Source organism: Microtus oregoni, unplaced genomic scaffold (assembly GCF_018167655.1).
Source record: "Microtus oregoni isolate MIOR12 unplaced genomic scaffold, Mior012 000010F_ref0000083, whole genome shotgun sequence".
Taxonomy (NCBI): domain Eukaryota; kingdom Metazoa; phylum Chordata; class Mammalia; order Rodentia; family Cricetidae; genus Microtus; species Microtus oregoni.
This window is the reverse complement of record NW_024543069.1, coordinates 1,838,603-1,859,105: the sequence shown is the minus strand read 5'-3', so window position 1 is coordinate 1,859,105 and position 20,503 is coordinate 1,838,603. Positions and strand designations below refer to the sequence as shown.

General features: G+C 40.1%; 1 protein-coding gene across 3 annotated transcripts in view; it reads left to right on the top strand.

Moving 5' to 3' along the window:
* Nucleotides 1–20,503, top strand: part of Fbxw7 (F-box and WD repeat domain containing 7) — a 141,256-nt gene that overhangs the window by 100,542 nt on the left and 20,211 nt on the right. For 2 of the 3 annotated variants that reach the window (XM_041658966.1, XM_041658967.1), the window contains one exon: nt 18,337–18,419. In XM_041658966.1, the coding sequence (XP_041514900.1) occupies nt 18,337–18,419 (83 nt within the window). Of the gene's footprint in view, nt 1–15,721; nt 16,161–18,336; nt 18,420–20,503 lie in introns of those variants that run through there. The other variant, XM_041658968.1, reaches the window with a different exon arrangement.

Below are 20,503 nucleotides of genomic sequence, written 5' to 3'. Positions count from 1 at the left end.
GTGGACATTGGAATTTGTTATTCCTGTGCCTATAAGTTTGCTTGTGAATGATTCGTGTGTAGGAATTCACGTGTGTGCAGTTACAGCTTTTCAGTCACCCGCAGAAACCTCTACCAGCTTAGCCTTTCTAAATGTCATTGTTACTACTGCTGTGAACACGCAGAGGCAGTGTTGCACTGTTCTGTGAATATTGTCTGCATTTGGGGATTTTTAAGCTGCTGCAGTTCTAGGCTTGTTCTCGGATGGATGATAACAGTGTATCTCACCTTGCAATGCACAGTTGTCCTGCTTTGTTAAGTTGAATTCCAGTTCTTATGTTTATTATGCAAAGCTCTTGTTTTACAAAAACTCATGTCCTTAATTTGTATTTGAAGTCAAGGAATATGTTGTTAATTAAAAGAGTAAAATTCACTTGAGTTAGACAATAAAATGTGAGTAAATTAATTCATGAAAATAGGCAAACTACTAAAATCAATGCAATTTGTCCTAATTGTTTTAGAAAGAGCCTTCTAAGGATGTGAGGAAAATGTTCATCAGCTTGTCAAGCAAACAAAACCTAAATTAATAGATAATCTTACTTTAAGATTCTTTAATTGTACTATTTTTGTAAAATGTACTATTTTTAATATTAAAACGGTAAGGTTATTACACACTTTGTTACAAATTTTTATAGTTCTTTTTTTTCCTGACTCTCACTAAGAGAAAACTGAGCCAATTGTATTTCCATCTATTAATTTGATGTTTTCATTGCTTCCTGCGATCCAAGGATTGCTCCACACTTGGAAACACCAGTGGACACAGCAAACCCAGGCTTCACTACTGGTTCATGTCAGAACAGCCAAGGAAGTGGAGGAGTGGAGGGTGGTACTATCCAGACCTGGGCGTGAGCTCTCACCGCACTGTTTACCCAGTCACCCTTACTACTACGTGCATCCTTAGCAAGTGAGCCCGTGTAAGTGGACACAGTAAGTGCCTACCTCCTAGGGTAGAGTCCACAGGAAGCGTGGCTGTGTAGCCAGAGCTCACGGTCCTCAAGCCCATGTGGCTAAGGAGTGTGATCAGGTCTCAGTATCAATATATCTTACTTCTATTTCCGATTTTTTAGAGGAAGTATTTTGATTATTTTTCACATTGTAAAAGAAAATGCATACCATCAATTTTGAATACTCTCTCTCTCTCTCTCTCTCTCTTTTTTTTTTTGGTTTGCTCTGTGACTGGTAATTACTGCCTATAGAAAGTTAATGTGATTTGGTTCTACCTTCATTATGTAGATTCATTCAGTGTGACTACCCTGTATAAAAATTAACCCCATTATGTCTCTTTCAATGAGAAAATGATAGTGACATCTTTGTATTTTGTCTGGTGTTGGGTTGAAATGCCGTTAAACAGAATTTGTACAAGTGCTAAGTAAGAATTGAAAACAGTTTACTGATTCATGTGTTCTGTCAGTTCCTTCATGTCTCCAGTCAATCCCCTGCAGTATGAGTTTCCCTTCCCGCAGCCCCTCAAGTTCAGCAATTAAGAAAAGGAACGCACTTGTTGGCATCTCTGGAAGTGACCTGATCAAAGTGGTGCTCTTTCCCATGCAGGAGGAGACTCTAAGCTGTTGAGGAACTGGCGCCAGATGCTGCCGACACCTAAACGCTGAGACTTTGCCTTGCAGCTCTGCTTTCTTCTGCTTTCTTCATCCTTCTGTGTTTTAGTCCTGTGGGAACCATGCTTTAACATGCTTCCATATATGAAGCCACACACACACACAAACATTATTCTGGTCTGCACCCCTGTTTAATAGCTTATCAGCTATGTTCTGGCTGCAACCGCTTCCCAGGAAAGTGTTGCTCTGCTGTTTTCGTATCAGCTTTGTTATCGTGTGGTATCTCTCAGCTGCTCACGCTCATTACCATACAGCTGGCGTGGAGAGATGAGGAGGAAGCAGGCAGGAGTTGTACTGGCTACAAGAATAAGAAGCTCTTTTGCAGATGGGCTGCTGGCAGATGGGCATGTGTTTGAGCAGGTTTTACTAATGACAGAGTGTGTTAAAAATCCTTCGAGAAAGTCCAAGGTCATTGTCATGAATTTAGAGCTTTCAAGGTTGTTCAGTTTTGTATAGAACAGACCTTTTTAGAGACTTAATTAATACGCAAGGTAGTAAGTGGCAAGCCCCAACTTCAAAAACATCTGATGAACTTTTCTTTATTTTAGTATGTTTTACTTTTCTCTACCATGATCTAAGAAGCGTTGATTCCATCAGTTAGTGTCTCACCAGTTCGTGCTGTTATAGTCAAGCTTCATAAAAAAAATCTGATTTGAAAAATATAATAGCGTTCGGTTTTGCTATATAATGTTAAAATATTAGAAATGAAAATGACAGAAGAATTGGAATTGTGAGTGTATGGTGTTGGGTCTACTGGAGATTAAGCGTGTGACACATACTTGTGAAGCTAGGCAGAAATGAGATGAAGAGAGGCATGTCTTTTGTTCAAATATCCTGTGTTTATTTTTCATACCCATAAAACCACATGAGAGCAAATCGAAATAACTGTCAATACTTCCTTTAAAAGTTCTGTCACGTGAGGTCGCGCACACGGGTACATCAGGATCTGGGAGGTTGCAGCAGTTTGATGCCTCTCTGCTGCAGGGTGAGGTTGCAGCAGTTTGATGCCTCTCTGCTGCAGGGTGAGTGCCAGCAGCCAGGGCTGCGCACGGAAAAACAGCAGCAAAAGACTTGAGCAGCTTCTCACTCCTCTGCCCCCTCCCTTTGTTTTGTTTTGGTTTTCAAGACAGGATTTCTTTATTTGTAGCTCTGGCTGTCCTGGAACTTGCTGTGTAGATAGACCAGGCTGGCCTCGAACTCACAGAGATTTGCCTGCCTCTGCCTCCTAAGTGCTAGGATTAAAGACATGCATCACCACCGCCCAGCTTGACCCCTTCTTATTAAATCAATTTCTTTTACTTTTGCCCAAATTTCCAATTTTATTTTTTTTAATTAATTAATTTTTTTATTAAAGATTTCTGCCTCCTTCCCTCCACCGCCTCCCATTTCCCTCCCCCTCCCCCAATCAAGTCCCCCTCCCTCATCAGCCCAAAGAGCAGTGAAGGTTCCCTGACCTGTGGGAAGTCCAAGGACCTCCCACCTCCTTCCAGGTCTTGTAAGGTGAGCATCCAAACTGCCTAGGCTTCCACAAAGCCAGTACGTGCAGTAGGATCAAAACCCCGTGCCATTGTCCTTGACTTCTCAGCAGTCCTCATTGTCCGCTATGTTCAGCGAGTCCGGTTTTATCCCAGGCTTATTCAGACCCAGTTCATCTGGGCTTTTTTTATATATATTCTGTCTTAGTAGCAAGTAATTAAAAAGAAGAGCTAAAGTAAAATACAGCTACGAAAGGCTATGTAAAATGTGCAGGGTCCACCTTAATGTAAATAAAACTCTTTTGTTAGTGGAGATTAAAATATATGAATGCACATTATGTATAAAATATAGATAGCAAATTTGTGGTTTGCGATTATAATGTGTTTGCTTATGAACTTTCATGTTTATATTGGGGGGATTGGTAAAGTAGAGGAACAAAATTCTGTTAATGCCTGTAAATAAATAAAACTATCTAAGATTTGCAGGAAATGTTGTGCATTAATAAACATTATTTAAGTATTTTTCTCTTATAGTGAAAATTTTTATTCAGTGGGGCACATTTAAAGGTATGGGAAGTCCTAATTCATTCCATTCCATTTTCATCATGTCTCAAATTGTGTTTCAGACACAGCATTTCCCTAGGAAGAAAATATATAAATAAATGAAATTATAACTAATATATAATAGAATAAATTAAATAACTAGCATTTTAAAATTATTTCTGTAGGTCTGTATTTATCTTGTAGAGTTTATCTTAGGTTACCAATAATCTCTTTTAAAAAGTATTATTTGTTGATACACCACAGATGCATCACAATGGAAGTAGTCACTGCTACCGTGAAGCCTGTAGTCTGGGGGGGGGGGGGGAGGAAGACAAATAGATGATGTATTTACACTGTCACCATGACTGACAGCTTTAGAATGGGGAGCTCTAGGAGGAAATTAGAAATAGCCTATGCAGATGACTTCCGCTATTTCCTCTCCAATACTGAGCTCCTGAGCTTCAGGGCCAGTTGGTACATGATACATCCTAGTTCAGATGTCTCAGAGATGTCTCGTGCGCCTTCGCTCCCATCCCCCAGAAAACAGAAACAGTCAAACAGCAACAACAAAAACAACCCCGGTTTGTCATTCGTTGTCTTCTATCCGGTCAAGAAAAAAAAAAAGATGATCCATCCTTTTCCTTTGTTTGTATCGTCTGTCGGCTTTGTGCCCACCCTTATGCCCCTGGTAGTATCCACTTATTCCAAGCCACCGTGGCCTCCTGCCTGTCTGGTGACAGATCCGTCACAGGGTGAGCCCGTATCCTCTCTGAGTCACTTCCCTGCTTTTAACCTCGCATTCGAAATCTAGGAAGGTTCTCCGTTCACGTCTTTCTTGATGGACACCCAGCAGTAACTTTTCGTGGCTTTTATATAAAGAAAAAGTTCTTTAGAAAGTTTTGTATAATTCAGTCTTTTCTTATTTTCTACCCTTATTCTATGCCACTAGCCATCCAGGGTCGGGTCGTCCTGCCCTGCCCCCGCCGTGATCCAGCCCAGTTCAGCGACTAGCCGTCTCTGAACCCCTAGACTAGAACAGATCTTACCATTATCCGCTCTCCTAGCCTTCTGCAGCACACAGTTTCAGAGCCTCTCCGTTTTCTTTCCTCCTGCAGTATAACCCAAGCCATGAGGTTGAGCCCATGCTTAGCAAATACAGAGTAGACAGCAAAATGAGTACTGTATTGAAGGAATGGGTGTCATTGGAAATTAAAATAGCCATATAAATCTATTTGTCAAAATCATGCCGTCTGGTAGGATGAAGGTAGAGACAGGATAATAAAATACTGGATAAATTTACAGAGACACACAATCACTAACAGTGATGTTTGCTGTGAGAAAGGGACAAGTGTTCCTGGGTCAAATTGGCATCTATTAAATATAGATTGGCTCTTAGGAAAAGGATGTGTATGATAAAACCCAGAAACAGGGCAGAGCCCAGTGTGATAATGCCCGGCACTGGAGAGCAGGTGGAGAGAAGTAGAAGGATCACCAGTTCCGTGCCATCCTGGGTCACACAGTGTGCCACGGTGGTGCAGGGAGCAGGGAATAGAACACAGAGAGATAGCCACATTATATACTGTGCTTGTACTAGAATGTCTCCTGAGTCAGTATAGAAAACCTGTGAATAGTTATGTGCTACTTACAAGTGGAATATTGTTAGGTTGTCATTGAAACTGAAACTATTTAGTATCAGATGAAAGCTACGATCTCCTTCAAACATATTTGGGTTGGAGGAGTCAACAAATAACACTTGAAATAATTTCTTCAGTTATGGATTAGGATCTGTCACTTCCGTCAGTGATTCATGGGGTCAGATCATTGTAGTAAGGATGAAAAATCTTGTGGCTTCTTTGAAAAGATACTTCACTTCAGGTGCTCCAGTGTATCCTGGTCCCTGCTAACTTTCATTATTTCCTTAGAAAATAAAGCATAGGGCTGGGCATAGTGGCGTGCAGGCTTTTAATCCCAGCCCTTGGGAAGCAGAGGCAGGTGGATCTCTGTGAGTTCAAGGTCATCCTGGTTTACAAGAGCTAGTTCCAGCACTGAGACTCAATAGCCACAGCAAAACCCTGTCTCAAAGAACAAGAACAAGAACAAAACAACAACAAAAGCAGAAAACAAATCATAGGACCATGAAGAAATGAGGGTAAGACATAAAAGTCCCTAAAGGGCCTGGAGGTACAGCCCAGGAGTTAGGAGCGCTTGCTGCTCTTGCAGAGGACTTGGATTCGGTTTTCAGCGTCCTCATCTGGTGTAACTCCAGTGCTAGGGTGTCTGACACCTCTGACATCCACAGACACTTGCATCCACATACAAATGAGCAGGTGCATCCTCACACATATGTATACACACAGAGAGAAATAAATAACTTAATTTTTAAAAAGTTCTTTTAAAAGTGAGAAGAGTGCATGAAGTTAAAGTTGTACTCACTGGGTCATGCAGGGGTGGAGGGAACCCTGTTCGCTTCATGTGTTGCGAGCAGTAGGCTTAGACTTCCTTCCTCTGCCCTGATGACTGCCTGGTCTCAGTATAGCTAGTGCCGAGGATCAAGGAAGTTGTTCTTAAAAGGGACATTAGCAGTCGTGCATCAATTCTTTGTCTTGCCAATTCGTATGTGCAATGTGTCAGTGTACACATGTAGCTGCCTGGTTTGTCTCTTCTCTGTGTCTATCATGACATCAGTGCAGATTTCTTCTACATATGACATGTTTGCATGCTGACACGGCTCAGGAAACATGTAGAATATCTGAACTCCCAGTAAGTATTTCTTGCCTTAATTTCTGTAGCTAAAGGGCAAAATCTGCCCGGGTTTTGCTGTCATATTTTTCAGGCCTTGGGGAAGTTAAACTCTCAGCCTCTCTTTTCATATAAAATAGGGATCGTCAAAGTAGCGCCTGCATCATGAGGCTGTTGCACAGTTTTCGTGAGCCAGTGGACAAAACCACCTGGAGGAGACGCGGCTCTAGTGAGTTCTCGTCCCGTTGTGCGTCCTTGTCCCAGAAGGACGTCTGCGGTTAAAGCAGTTGCTTTTCCAGCTGGGAAAGAATAGCGTAGATAGCCTCTGACTGTGGGCACTGGAGGGATACTCAGTCATTTTAATACCTAGTGATTATTTCCCTGCATTGTTGTCGTGTCAAATAGTGTCTTATATTTCCTAGAAATAGTTATCTCTTCATCTTTCTAGCTGGATGTGTTGTTGTATGAATTGAGGAACCCTTCCTTGTGAATCAGGAAGTCTTCTAGGATAGAGACTACTACATCTCGCTCAGCTTTACGTATTTTCTTTTGCTAATGTGTAGATTTTGCTAACCTTGACTGAATACTTGGTTAGATCTAGATTTATTTTTTTTTTTAAAAGTTTAACCCTTAATTTCCACCTTCTCCTTCACTGTATAAAATAGGACACCGTTGACCCAGAGTGTGTTTGTCAGAAATTGATCTTATTGTAGAAGGGTTTGGGTGAGGCTCACTGTGTAAATTATTCCCAGTAAACACCTTTTCTTGTGCTACCTGTGTATGAACAAATGCAGTGATTTCACAAAATTTGAGTTATGGGATGGACAGATTAGTGGAGTAAATGATAGGTTGGCCTGGCAAAAGCCTGTTCCTTGTCATTATTAAATAAAAGCTGGTGAGTAAAAATATTTATCTGTTGAAATAGCTTTAAGATGTCTTAATATGCTATTTTGTTTCTCTAGGATATTTTTTGAAAGGAGAGGCTTAGCATAAATAAATTATTTGTGAGTGTACATTTTTACCTTAAGAACTAACAAATACCATGCTTTTAAGGTTTTGCTCAAGTTTGACATCTCTTTGCTAGTTTTAAGTTTGTATTTTAACGATGTTCCTGATCGGGTTATAATTCTTTTAAAATGTATACACACATTGATTTGTAAACTTAAATTTTTTAAAAATTAAAATTCACTTTTCAAAAGTTTTTTCAAACCACAGTGTAGTTTCTAGCTGTATCCCGTCCAGAGCCAGAGTCTGAGCTCACCCTAGCCTCTGCTCAGTCCACGCCTCCATTCGGTTAGTCCAGAGCCAGAGTCTGAGCTCACCTTAGCATCTGTGTCCCGTCCAGAGCCAGAGTCTGAGCTCACCTCAGCATCTGTGTCCCGTCCAGAGCCAGAGTGGTCTGAGCGCACCTTAGCATCTGTATCCCGTCCAGAGCCAGAGTGGTCTGAGCTCACCTCAGCATCCGCTCAGTCCACGCCTCCATTCGGTTAGTCCAGAGCCAGAGTGGTCTGAGCTCACCTTAGCATCCGCTCAGTCCACGCCTTCATTCGGTTAGTCCAGAGCCAGAGTGGGTCTGAGCTCACCTTAGCATCTGCTCAGTCCACGCCTTCATTCGGTTAGTCCAGAGCCAGAGTCTGAGCTCACCTTAGCATCTGCTCAGTCCACGCCTTCATTCGGTTAGTCCAGAGCCAGAGTGGTCTGAGCTCACCTTAGCATCCGCTCAGTCCACGCCTTCATTCGCTTAGTCCAGAGCCAGAGTGGGTCTGAGCTCACCTTAGCATCTGCTCAGTCCACGCCTTCATTCGGTTAGTCCAGAGCCAGAGTGGTCTGAGCTCACCTCAGCATCCGCTCAGTCCACGCCTTCATTCGGTTAGTCCAGAGCCAGAGTCTGAGCTCACCTTAGCATCTGCTCAGTCCACGCCTTCATTCGGTTAGTGGGAGAGAATCAAGATATCTGAAGTTAGATATCAGATATGACAACCATTTAAATTTAGTTTTTAGACAGTAAGTGTCCTTGAGTGCTTATTGGAATACATCGTTAGATCATGTGCTAATTTTTAAGTGAATAAACAAAATGAATTTATAAATAAAAGATTATGTCAAACTCTACTAATGGTCTGTCTATTTCCAGCAATATGTTTTTGTATTCAAATTGTCTTTGGAATCTCCTGCACAGGTAGGGGATCATGTAAGCATTATGCTACCCATAATTCTTGCAATTTGTTAAATTATACACGCCGTAACTGCTTCAAATGTAAATTGATGTTTTTGATATGAATATTTAGCACCTTCCTTTCTTTCTAAACATAGTGGGGTGATCACTGGGTTCTTTCCTGCTCACTTGACAGTACATCAAACGCTTGAATACTTGGAAGAGCAAGTAAGCTACATTAAAAGATCACTCTGATGTACATTTCATAAAGCAAGAATGCTGGTGGTGTTTTGTTTATTAGCCTACAACCAATGCATAAATATACTCAATGTTTCCAAGTAAGTGGAGTAAGCTTGTATTCACAGGCATTTTTTTGGCAGAAGTTGCTTGTTCTTTTCCCGGCTGCCCAGACCTGAAATAATCAAACTGAAACAACATTAATTGCAACACTGCTTGACCAATGACTCTAGCGTATCTAGCTAGCTCTTACATCTTAAATTAACCTGTTTCCATTAATCTGTGCCATTAATCTATTGCCATTTGGTTGTGGCCTACCAGTAAGGTTCCTTCCGGAGTCCGGCATCTGTCTCCTGCAGTGGCTACATGGCTTCTCTTTGACTACGCCTACTCTCTCTATATATCTTTTCCAGCCTGGCTATATTCTGTTAAGCCATTGGCTGAAAGCAGCTTCTTTATTAACCAATGGCAGTAAAACATATTCATAGCATACAGAGGGGAATCCCACATCAGGCATTAGAGTTTTAAATTTTTACTTAACAGGCCACCTAAGGCTACAGAGTAAGACTGACTCAAAAAAAAAATTGATTGAAACTATGTTGTTATTTTGAATTCTAAAAAAATTACTGAGTTGATGAGTAGAAATGCCTGCTTCTCTAAGTTCAGTGTTTGAATCTGACTTTCTGTATCTACTCACCAAATGTTGGCAACTGAACACAATTGTCGAAGTCAGGGAGTTGTGAAGCAGATCTGATGACTACCTGTTGGCCACACTGTGTCTGTGGGTAGGAGGAACTTTGGCTGAAGGTCTTCTTTAACTTGGTGGTTGTGTGATTATTCTCTGTGTTCCTTTATGATGGTAGAGGATAGTTTATGATGAAATGTCCTTTCAGCTCCAGTAACTGAAAGTAAGGACATCTCTTATTGTAGTAGACATTAGCTGAAACAAATCCTGGCAGATGCAGTTGTAGTCATTGGTTGTCTAACCAGTCTTTCTAAAATAGTAAATCATCAAATGTGGAGTCAAATGAGAGCAGAGAAAGCAGAGAAGCAGTGAGGTAGGGCTGCAATGTGGTAGGTTCCCCAGAATTGGCTGAGTAGGTGTGAAGAACCCCAACTGTTGCTCTACAAGTGCAACGGAGTAGCCAGGAGTGGGGTCATCTGCCCTTCGGTTCTCTTCTTGGTCCTAGTTCACTGGACTTTGACATCGGTGCTTGGTTTGAGAGATGTTTGATGTAGTAAGAATAGAAAATGGAGGAGTAGTTTATTGTACTTTTCACCATGTCTCTTTGTGTGGGTATGTGCACATGTGCCTGCAGGTGAACGTGGAAGCCAGAGTCAGCATTGGGTGTCGTCCTCTGTAGCTCGTCACTCACTGAGCCTGATGCTGACTTCTAGCTAGGTGCTCTAGGCAGCAAGCTCCTCTCGCAGCGCAGTTACAGTCTGTAACTGTATTTCCACATTCCAGTCCACGGAAGGGATAGTTTTTCTCCTCGGCATCTACCGAACCTTTATCTTCTCAACTAGGTTTAAGGATCCATGGGGCAGAAGGTTAATGTAGTATTTTGTTTGCCTTTAGTAGCATTTTGTAGAGACCAGAGTGATCATTCTGTTGCGCTGAGTAAGGTTAGCTGGTAGCTTTCATCTGTAGTTGTTATCTAGACGACAGAGCACATTTTTTCTTCAGCAGCATCTGATTTTTTTGACTCAGTTCGACCCTACCCACCTCCTATGCAATGGGGATTGGAAATGCTGAGCTCTGGAACCAGAGCCAAGGCGTGTTGAACCTGAGTGAGACCTGCCAGCTGTCACCATTTGTAGGATATTTGCTCCCTTTGGACGTTCACAGTCCTCGCTGTGACTGTAGGGTGCGTGAGCAATGCCATTCCAGCTGAGCTCATGAAGGCCCAGTGACTAAGGGCACTCAGGTGTTTAACATGAGGCTCCTCTGATTCTGCTCTCCCCATCGTCCCCACACAAAGGAAGGCTACATTAGATGGCTTCCAGGTCCATTCCATGGCGTAGGGATGTCTACTGCTACTCAGCTTTTTTTATTGGTTCAATAGATAACACTGCTTTTACTTAGCTTTTAGCTTTTTTAATGCCCCAAACTTTGTCATGACTAATAGCTAATTTAACTCCAGAATTTTAAACACCTTGAAATGAATATAAGATTTGTATTAACACGTAAGATTTCACGTACATGAAGACTTTTCTCAAATATATTTGGACATCATAAACAGCCTCAATAAATATGTAAGTGGATAGAGAAAATAGAAGAGTAAATTGGGTTATAAAAGCCTTACATTAAGGGAAAATTGATTTTATCATTTCACCCTTTCCTGTATGTTAGTTTGCTGTTTTGTTTTTCCTAAAGACAACCTTTTTGTGGTTTTTACATGACATTTTCCTTGCCTCACTGAAAATATTACTGTAAGAATAGATTTCCAATAAAAATTTGAGGGAAAATACCTACTACCGTACAGATTTAAGACACTGATATTCTGTCTTTATCTGAAGTATGGGTGAGATGGAGAAACTTAGATGTTTGCCCCTAGACTAAGTCCCCGGCAGTTCCACAGAAATGCAAACTCCAAGTAATTAAAACTTCTACCTTTATTATTTTCTTCTGTGATTGTGCTAAATGGAACTCTTAATTTTCTCTTTGTGCACGTTCTGGACGTGTGGACGTTTATGCACTTAGGTTTTTGTGCATGCACACACATGTTGTCGTCTCTGCATTACGGTTGTGATTGCCTGTGTGAGTTACCAGGGGCTGGGTCTTTGTAAAGAGGACATGAAATAGCTTGAACCTAAAGGGGGGGAAAAAAGTACTACTTTTACAGTTATACTTAGTTAAATAAAACTTTTAAAGTCCTAACTTTATGTTCATTTACAGTTTGATTTACAATGTTTACAACTTTCATATGTTATAAAATCTTCATTTTTCAGTTTTATTTTAAATTATATATTCTGCTGTTTAATATTGGCAGTTTTTAGTTATACATTAATATTATAGTGTTGGTTTAGTTGGAAAATAGTTTCAGATGGCTCAGTGGTTAAGAGCACTGCCTGCTCTTTCAGAGATTCTGAGTTCAATTCCCAGCAACCACATGGTGGCTCACAACCATCTGTAATGAGATCTGGTGCCTTCTTCTGGCCTGTAGGCACACATGCAGGCAGAACAGTGCATACATAATAAATAAAATCTTTATTTAAAAAAAAAAAAAGGAAGTGGTTTCTAAAACTAGATTTTTTGATTTTTTTTTAGAACTACTTAGACTCTATTGTGGATTGTAAGAGTTCTCTCTCGTTCCCTCTCCCTCTCTTCTCCCCCCCCCCCCCCCGTGTGTGTGTTAATTACCTTGTCTTTTCTTAATTTACTATACATAGAAGAAAAAGTCTTAAATTATATACTGTCCTGTGCATGACCCATTGGAAGCCAGCCAGTGTCGTACTGAACTGCGGTAGCACACATGCAGACCTTGGAAACCTTCGGTATGAACTTGCACCCCAGAAAGTTAGTGGCAGTGAGTTGGTAAAGATTCAAAATGTTTGTTATAGCCTCAACATGTTTGGAATTCCTTTCTTTGATGTAGAAAATTTAGACTGTCTCTGATCTAAAGTCTGTGCTCGGGGCAAGACAGCTACTGTGGTAGGTAGTTTCCTGTTCCTTCCCAGAGTAGAGTTATCCTGAGGACAGAATCAGTGGCATCCAAATGCAGACAAATGTTAGCAAGGTAACGAAGAAAATAATGCTCATGGTACAACCAGCTAATTATATTACAATAAACTTGGAAATGCTAAGTATAATAGGTATTAAGAAACATACTATATGTATACATACATGCATACATGTCTTTACTAAGTTATGCTATGGTTGCTACTTCTTTCTTACTTGGCCAATATTTACAACTGTTATTTGGTACATAAAAGTTTTTCTGGATGTCCTTCAAATAAACCTGAGTGAGATATAAACCTTCAAGGAGCAATTAGTAGAAATGAAGGTGTACAAAAATAATGCCACCATGCTGTGGCAGAAGCAGTACCAGGACTGGTTAGTACCGATGTGGAGCAGCATGGGACTGTATCGTGGGGAAGTAAGGTCAAGGCTAGGAGGTAGAACTAATTCTTTCTTTTGCTGACACTGCATACTTCACTTGCATCATGCACAGAAGACTGTTTATTCTTTCTCACTATGCATAGACTTTGTTTGTTTCTGTGTATAACTCTAACTTATTTTACCAAACTCAATGATTGCAGCCATTTGCTCGGAAAGAGCACCTTCGCATGGACTAGCTATGTGGGTTAGGTTGACAAGCATTATCTCCCCTAACCTGGGCTCTGGGGCAGAGCATGTATCTTTCTGCTGTTTGTTTCTGGGGTTCCTGCTGGCATCCCTTTGTTACATCCAGCTCAAAAGTTGTTTACATTGCTAATAGAGTTGAAGTGATGCTTGAAGTTTCTTAGCACAAGAAATGTTTCTAAAGAATGCAAAAATTATTGCCTAGGTGAAATTACATGAAAGTTGTAATGAAAACATAGTTAATGTGTTGATATTCTAAAATTTTGTTCAGTCCTATTAGTATTTCCTTGCCTGTAGGAGTAGCTCTCTAGCTGATCTTTTTGATGAACTTAATGTTACAGCATAAGGCATAAAATCCAAATAAGCTTAGAGTTGCATAGATTGTAGACTAAAGTTCTAATGTTTCTGTCTACCCAGGTGTAATATTGATAGGAACAAAGAACTTCTAAAAACGTATTACTAAAACAGCCAAGTAAGAATAATGCTTGAGACCATCAGGATTTAAGCCAAGACAACCAGAAACCAGACTGTGTGGATGATTTCCTTCACAGTGGTCCTGAGTGATAGATTCTGGTGAAAGACGCAGCATGATTTTCACCCAAAGTGCTTAAAAGGATGTTGGAAAATTTTTACTTTGTTACTTTGAGAAAATTGATAAACTAGTTTCACTTGTCCAATTAAATTAGCATTGTAAATTAAGTATTGGGAGAAATGTTTAAATACTTGGTAAATTGGTTATCATCAGCAGCTCTAACCATACATATTCTTCACAAAGGGATAAGTTAGTAGAAGTCTTTCCCAAGTGAGAACCCGATAGATGAAGGGAATGGGGAAGGACAGCCTCCCCAAGTGCTGTTTTGACAGACATTTGTGAGCAAGTTCTCTGCTAACTTCAGGGCCTAAGTAGCAGCTGTGTGACCATGAGGACATTGCCTTGAGTACGTAGACTCAACGGCAAACGCTTGAGACAGGGTTCCATTTTACTAATGAAAGTTCATCTCTGCTCTTAACTCAGTGCTTGGAAAAGGTTAGTTCAGGTGGAGGTAGGCCATAGTTTGAGCTGACACCGAAGGGGACACAAGCCTGTCCTATCCCTGGTTCCACTAAGGTACCCAAGAGATTCCAGCTAGTCATTCATTTTCTCCGGGAGCCTGGCACAGACAGACAGACAGACAGTCATATTTGCTGGGTTTTTCTTTCCTCCTAAATATGAGGCAACTAGATAGTAAAGGTCTGTGTATCTTACTAATTATTGGATTTTCCCCTCAAAGTAAGAGATTGCAATTTTAAAATAACGTCCCCTTGAAGAGAAGGAATTGATTGCTAGGAAAACTAACTTTTGTTGAGTGTTTGTGTACATGCTGTCTGACGGGGGAATGATGAAAGAACTAGGTAAATGTTTGAGAACATAACAGACGGCAGAACAGTATTTCTAGGAGAGAATTCAAGATGTGCATCTTCATGAGATTTATTTTATCTTGCTTTCATCTGAAAATAAGCATTACATTGAACGTCTTAATTCTAATGATAAACATTTTTAAAGTTGATATTTCTTGCAATATCCTATCACTATGCAGAACTATTAGACAGTGCTCACATTGTGGGTTGGTTTGTTGTTGTTTTTTTCTTCTGAAAAAATAAAGCTAAGTACTTTAAATAACTATAGGCACAAAGCTTACTTATAATAACATTAGTGGGGAGGGTAGGAGTTAATTAGCTGGGCACTTGATAATAAGCTCTTCTTACCCAAGGAGCCTTATCACCGCCTCCAAGGGCAGTTGTCTAGCAGGTTGCAAGATGAATACATAAATTCATACAATAATCATTATAAGAAAAATGTTGCCTTTAGGCAAACTTAGTTTCTTTATTATTGCATAAAATTCCCTTTCAGTGTTAAGCAATGTGCACTGTCAGAGTCTGTCTTGATATAAAGTCCCTACCTTCTGTAGACCCAGGCTGGGCGAGTGTCAGGAGGTTCCCCGGGGAGCACGCTGGAGAAAGCAACCTTCAGACAAGCGTAGGTAGAACTGGCTTATCTTTAGTCCCTGGTCCCTCAGAACCACTGGTGGTTATCTTGAAAACTATTTTAAAAGAATGTAACGGTAAAGCATAAGAAATATTTTCATTAAATCTTTATATAAGAGGCATACCAACTGAAATACATTTCACATTACATAATTCCTGTTTTTTAAAAAAACAAAACTATATGCTCCAAACTGATTTACTTTATTGGCAGTTCCCCCAAGAATATTTAATTTCTCTCTTTGAAATTGCCCAATCAATACTGTCCAAGCTACATGAAGAGCCTGATCAGCCTCTGCCCAGAGTGGACAGTGGGGTGACAGTTAAATAGCCTGTTTTGCTGGGGGCGGGGGTACCCATACATTTCATTTTCAAAATGTTTCTGGAAGGACTTATTTGTGGTAACGCTGAGAGCTATTTAAAACTCGTCAAAAATGTGGGTTTTACAGAACACAAAAATAATCTCCTGAAAGTTTGGAAGGGGAGAGGGGCTGTGGTGTGGGGGCGGTCTCTGCTGCCCACGTCCGCCCTCTGTTGAGTGCGCTGTGTGCTTACGGGCTCCCCGGAGCAGTCGCCGTATAATTGATGTGCAGTCTGCATTGCTGAACCCTGGACTGCACCATTCCGTGTTCAAGGGAAGATGTAATCTGATCCCTCTGCTGCTGAGGGAGGAATCTGTTCAGTCAAGGCTTTGACAGGGCATAGTCTCCTCCAATAATCTTGTGGGTTCTCGCTCATTATTCCCCGAGTTCTCAGTGGAGCTGCATGCGTGTGTGCGTCCCGAGCAGCGTTCTGGTTCTGAGCTGCGTCTGCTGGTGCTGGGGAGTTTTGCTGCCGGTTCCGCTGCCTAATCTTCCTCTTCTGGCGTGCCTGAGCATGTCCACGTTAGAATCTGTGACATACCTACCTGAAAAGGGGCTATATTGTCAGAGACTGCCAAGTAGCCGGACACACGGGGGCACGGAATCCCTGAAGGGGAAAAATACAGAAAATATGGGTTTCTACGGCACATTAAAAATGATTTTTTACAAAGTAAGTAAGCTGTTTTCTTCCTGTGCTGTGTGGTTGTGTGTGTGTGTGCCTGCCTGAGAAGGAAAATCTGTATCATCAGAGATGGCTGCAGTATCCTCTAATTTTGGTGGGTGGCTGGATGTCTGGTATTCTGTTTTATTTCATGAATGTTGTAAGCAACTATGGAATGGCAGCATGAGCTGGAAGAAGCTTTAAAATAAAATGTATGTTTCCATCTGAGAATTTTTCACTGAAAAATATATCCGGACTTCAGAAATGTGGCTCCGTTAAATGCTGACCTGGAAATACTCAGCCTCACTTGGCTTCCGTGAACCTTTCTGTTCAGTTTTCCTGTATCATAGACATACATATGTGTTCATTACTTAACTCTTAAAGTGTGGGCTTCATATTTGAGGAGATTGTACTACTTGTGGTATCTTAAATAACTACCCAATTAATTTTTGGTTATAAAGTCGGTATTTTCAGTTAGCAGTGCAATATTTAAAAGGCTTTTATAGCCATTCAGAAGGTGCTTTGTTTTATAAAATAATTTAACGTAAAACCCCCTTCTCAGTGAGTTCCTTGCTTTATTTTTTAAGTATTTTTATTCCCTGAAAGATTCTAAGATGGAAATAAAGTTTGCTTTTAGTGGCAGATGGCATTTGTACCAGTGTATTTACAAGACATTCTGGGAAGTTCTGGAAGCCAGCATTACTGACTTAATTCAAATGAGTATCATAATATGAGATTCTCATAATGATCATGAAAGACATCTGTGAAAGTTAGCAGTTCCGTGCAATGGGTTCATTTGTATACATGAATTGCACACATGGAAGCACATGGCTACCCGTGTATTACAGTGTTTTTATTATTTTTGTCTGCTTTTAATAAAATTATTTACAAAGAGAAAAAAGTAATATATTTTGGAGAGGATTGTCTTTAAAATGATATGAGTATAGAAACTTCAGAGGGAGGAGAGCAGACCAATTCCATTTTCCCCCAGTAGGTAGCTCATGAACTAAGGTATAAATTGTGCATAAGCTTCTTGAACCTTCGCAGCTAAAATTCATGCAGTGTTGATTGGAAGACTTTCTGCATGATGATAGGAGTCCTTGCCGTCCCGTCTCAGAGTCTGAATCCTTTAGTATGTGCAGTGTATGTCCTATGTTTCATGTGTTCCTGTGTGCGGCAGTGGGTAGGGAAATGAGGCTGCTGCCAAGTAGGGGTGCACTTGGCTGTAAAAATGAAGATGGCTATCTCCCCACAGCATGCAATCACAGTAACTAGTGAGTGCGTGCATATCCAAAAGAGGCTGTTGAAAATGAAGAAGTTGAACTTAACGGATCTTATTTTCTAGTTTGGAAGTAAACATATACTCCGATGACCTGCATTAATTGATAGTGAAACACAGAAATAAATATTTCAATATTAACATTGAATGGATTGCCAGCATCCCATGGCATAGTGAGAGCCCTTAGGATGTACGTGTTGGACATGCCTTATACATCATATATCTGTATATCTCAGACGTAGCTCACTCTCGTATAGTCCTTCCCGTGTTTCAAGAGTGTTTGGACCCGAGTATGGGCTGTGCACTGTGCACGTAGCTGTTGGTGACTTTCTCTTCAGCATTACCGTAGGAGATGCAGATCCTCTGCTGCTAGGACTTACTCTTTCAGCTGTCTCTGTTTCCACGCCAATTGCTTTCTTCTGTATTATAGTCACTATCCAAGATTAGCTTGTTTACAGTGCTCTCTACCTTTTTATAATGATATAAATGTTCAAAGTTCAGTTATCCATATTTCTGGTTTGAAATTTTTAATTTAATTTTTTATCTTATAATATTTTTCAAGAAAAATGAATATTAGAAAGACATGTTAAATATGGTTCTTATCTGTGAGTGCTAATAAATTTTTCTTGTTACTTAACTGAAAAATATGTAATTATTTAAGGATATGATAAATATCAGTTTCTAAATCACCATATACAGTTCACCCCAGCAGAATACTAAGGGAGCATTGCCTCTCCAGTCTGTGAGAGCGAAGCAAATAGGACAAACTATGTAATAGATTTTCCATTTAACCTACCATTGTAGGCACATGGAAATTTAACAGCTTTTAATATTAGCATGCAAATTCATCTGACAATGGACCGGGTAAATTTAAAAAAAAAAAAACTTATCTGTTTTACCTTATAGATGAAAAGAAAGTTGGACCATGGTTCTGAGGTCCGTTCCTTTTCTTTGGGAAAGAAACCATGCAAAGTCTCAGATTACACCAGGTAACGTTAAATAGAGGGGTAGATGGGGGTCATTGAATTGTGTTCGCAGAATAACAATGCTACTGTATTCAGTGTTGCCGGCTGTTCTAGCATTTTTTGATGTTACAGAGATGGAAAGGGTGTCAGTCTGATTGCTCCTTCTTACTAAGAGACTCACGGGGGAGGCACATGCAGAACTCCTAAACAGTAAACCATGAGATCTGAATGTGAGCAAATGTCTCTAGTTACTATAGCAACTGCTTGCCGTTCTAGGGTAGATACTTACATATACCAAATCGGAGATAAATTTATTAGCAGTGAGGTAAATCTCCCAGTTTTGAACTTAGTCTTCCTCCATGGAATGAGTGTTAGAAATCCCCATGCATTGACCTGATAGTCTTTATGTTTAGCACATACATTTCTACTCCTGTAGAATAGTTTCCATAACAACTAGACACAATTCTAGTCTTGTTTCCTGCTTCACTCCATCATTTTTGGATTTTGCATCAGTATAAAACTTTGCCCACTCTCACGCTAATTAGGCTAACTTAAGCACAATATCTCATTTCCCAGCCAATTAAAAATGGCTTCGAAATGCTGTGTTTTAAAATTTAAATAACAAAAGTATCTTAAGAGCCTTTGTGGTCCCCTCCCCCTCTTGTATAATTGTCACTTTGGTTTTTTTGTTTTTTATTTAAAAAAAACTGGTAGGAGTGAACAAATAGACATCTGAGCACATCATGGTTATGATCTTTCTTAAAGCATTTTGATTTAGTTATTTTTATTCTATAAAGTAAAATAAAATTAGCATTGCCTAGATACAAGGTTCTTTAAGACATTAGAGACTGCACCCCTCTTTACTGGTTTTTTATTTCAGTCAATTGAGGGAATTTCTTTAGTGCTCTTCTGCAAAATGAAGGAGCCATACCACCTAGAGTAATGTACGTACAGAGAGCTCCGGAGAGAAGAGGGAAGAGCTCCAGAGCAGCTCTTCCCGTCCTCTTTGCCATCCACAGTTTCACTGTTTTGGGCACTTCCACCAGAGGGTGTGGAGGGACAGAGAGACTAGTAAAAGGTTTCACTTCTCCTTCTAACCTTGATAATATGTTTCTCAGATGAGAGAGTTGAGCTTGATGTTAAACTAATTGTAAGTGTAATTTTTTAATCTGTAGATTTTAGTCAGTCCACGTCATTTTGGCCTTCTGTTAATACTGAGACAAAAGTATTAAATGTTCAGTTATTTTAAAATGGAGTTTGTGGTACAGAACATATTTTCATAAAATTTTAGTTGCTTTTTATGTCAAGAAAGCAACTGCCTTTTAATAAGGAATTGTACTACATACGAATACATATTTATTTTCATGACTTTGGGGCCATCTTGTCGGTCACTAGCATATACATGTGATGTTTAGTGATACTTTGGACAGGCTTTGACAGGTAATAAGACGAAACTCATTTTCTATTTTGTCCACCCTTAGGAAATTTAAACTATTAATAAATCATGTTTTATTTAGGAAAAAAGAAAAACTGAATTTGGTTTTGAATTAGAAAAGAAGAAAGGATTGACTTATTTGTTGACTATTACAGATTGTCTTAAATAAAGATTAAAAGATTCAAAGGTGCATGCATGAAGATCTCTGTAAAACAGTGATTTAGGTATCATTTAAAAAATTAAAGAGTTGGCTTTGTTAGCAATTTATCAGATGTTGATAATGAGTTGTTATGGTACAGTTTATATGTGCTCTTTGGATATAAATATGTATTTTTTTAAGCATTCACTGTAGCCCAGTCTGGCCTGGAGCCCTCCTGCCCCATCATCTAGTGCCCTGATAACAGCTGTGAGCTGGCTGCTCTTTGGACTTAAGAGGATTCTTTCCCAGATGTAATTTCCCAAGGCAGGTCTTGTCCTTTTAGTACCTGCCTGCAGATGCTCGGTGTTCACCCTGCTTTAGATGGTTGAGCTGGCTTAGAGGACCCACCATCTGAGACCACCAGTGTATGCGACCGTAGGCTTCCTGCTGTTATCTAGCAGAGTAATACAGTTTCAGACCTCGATCAGAACCACATACTCAGTTCTGAATTTATTTGCTCAGATTTTTTTTTTA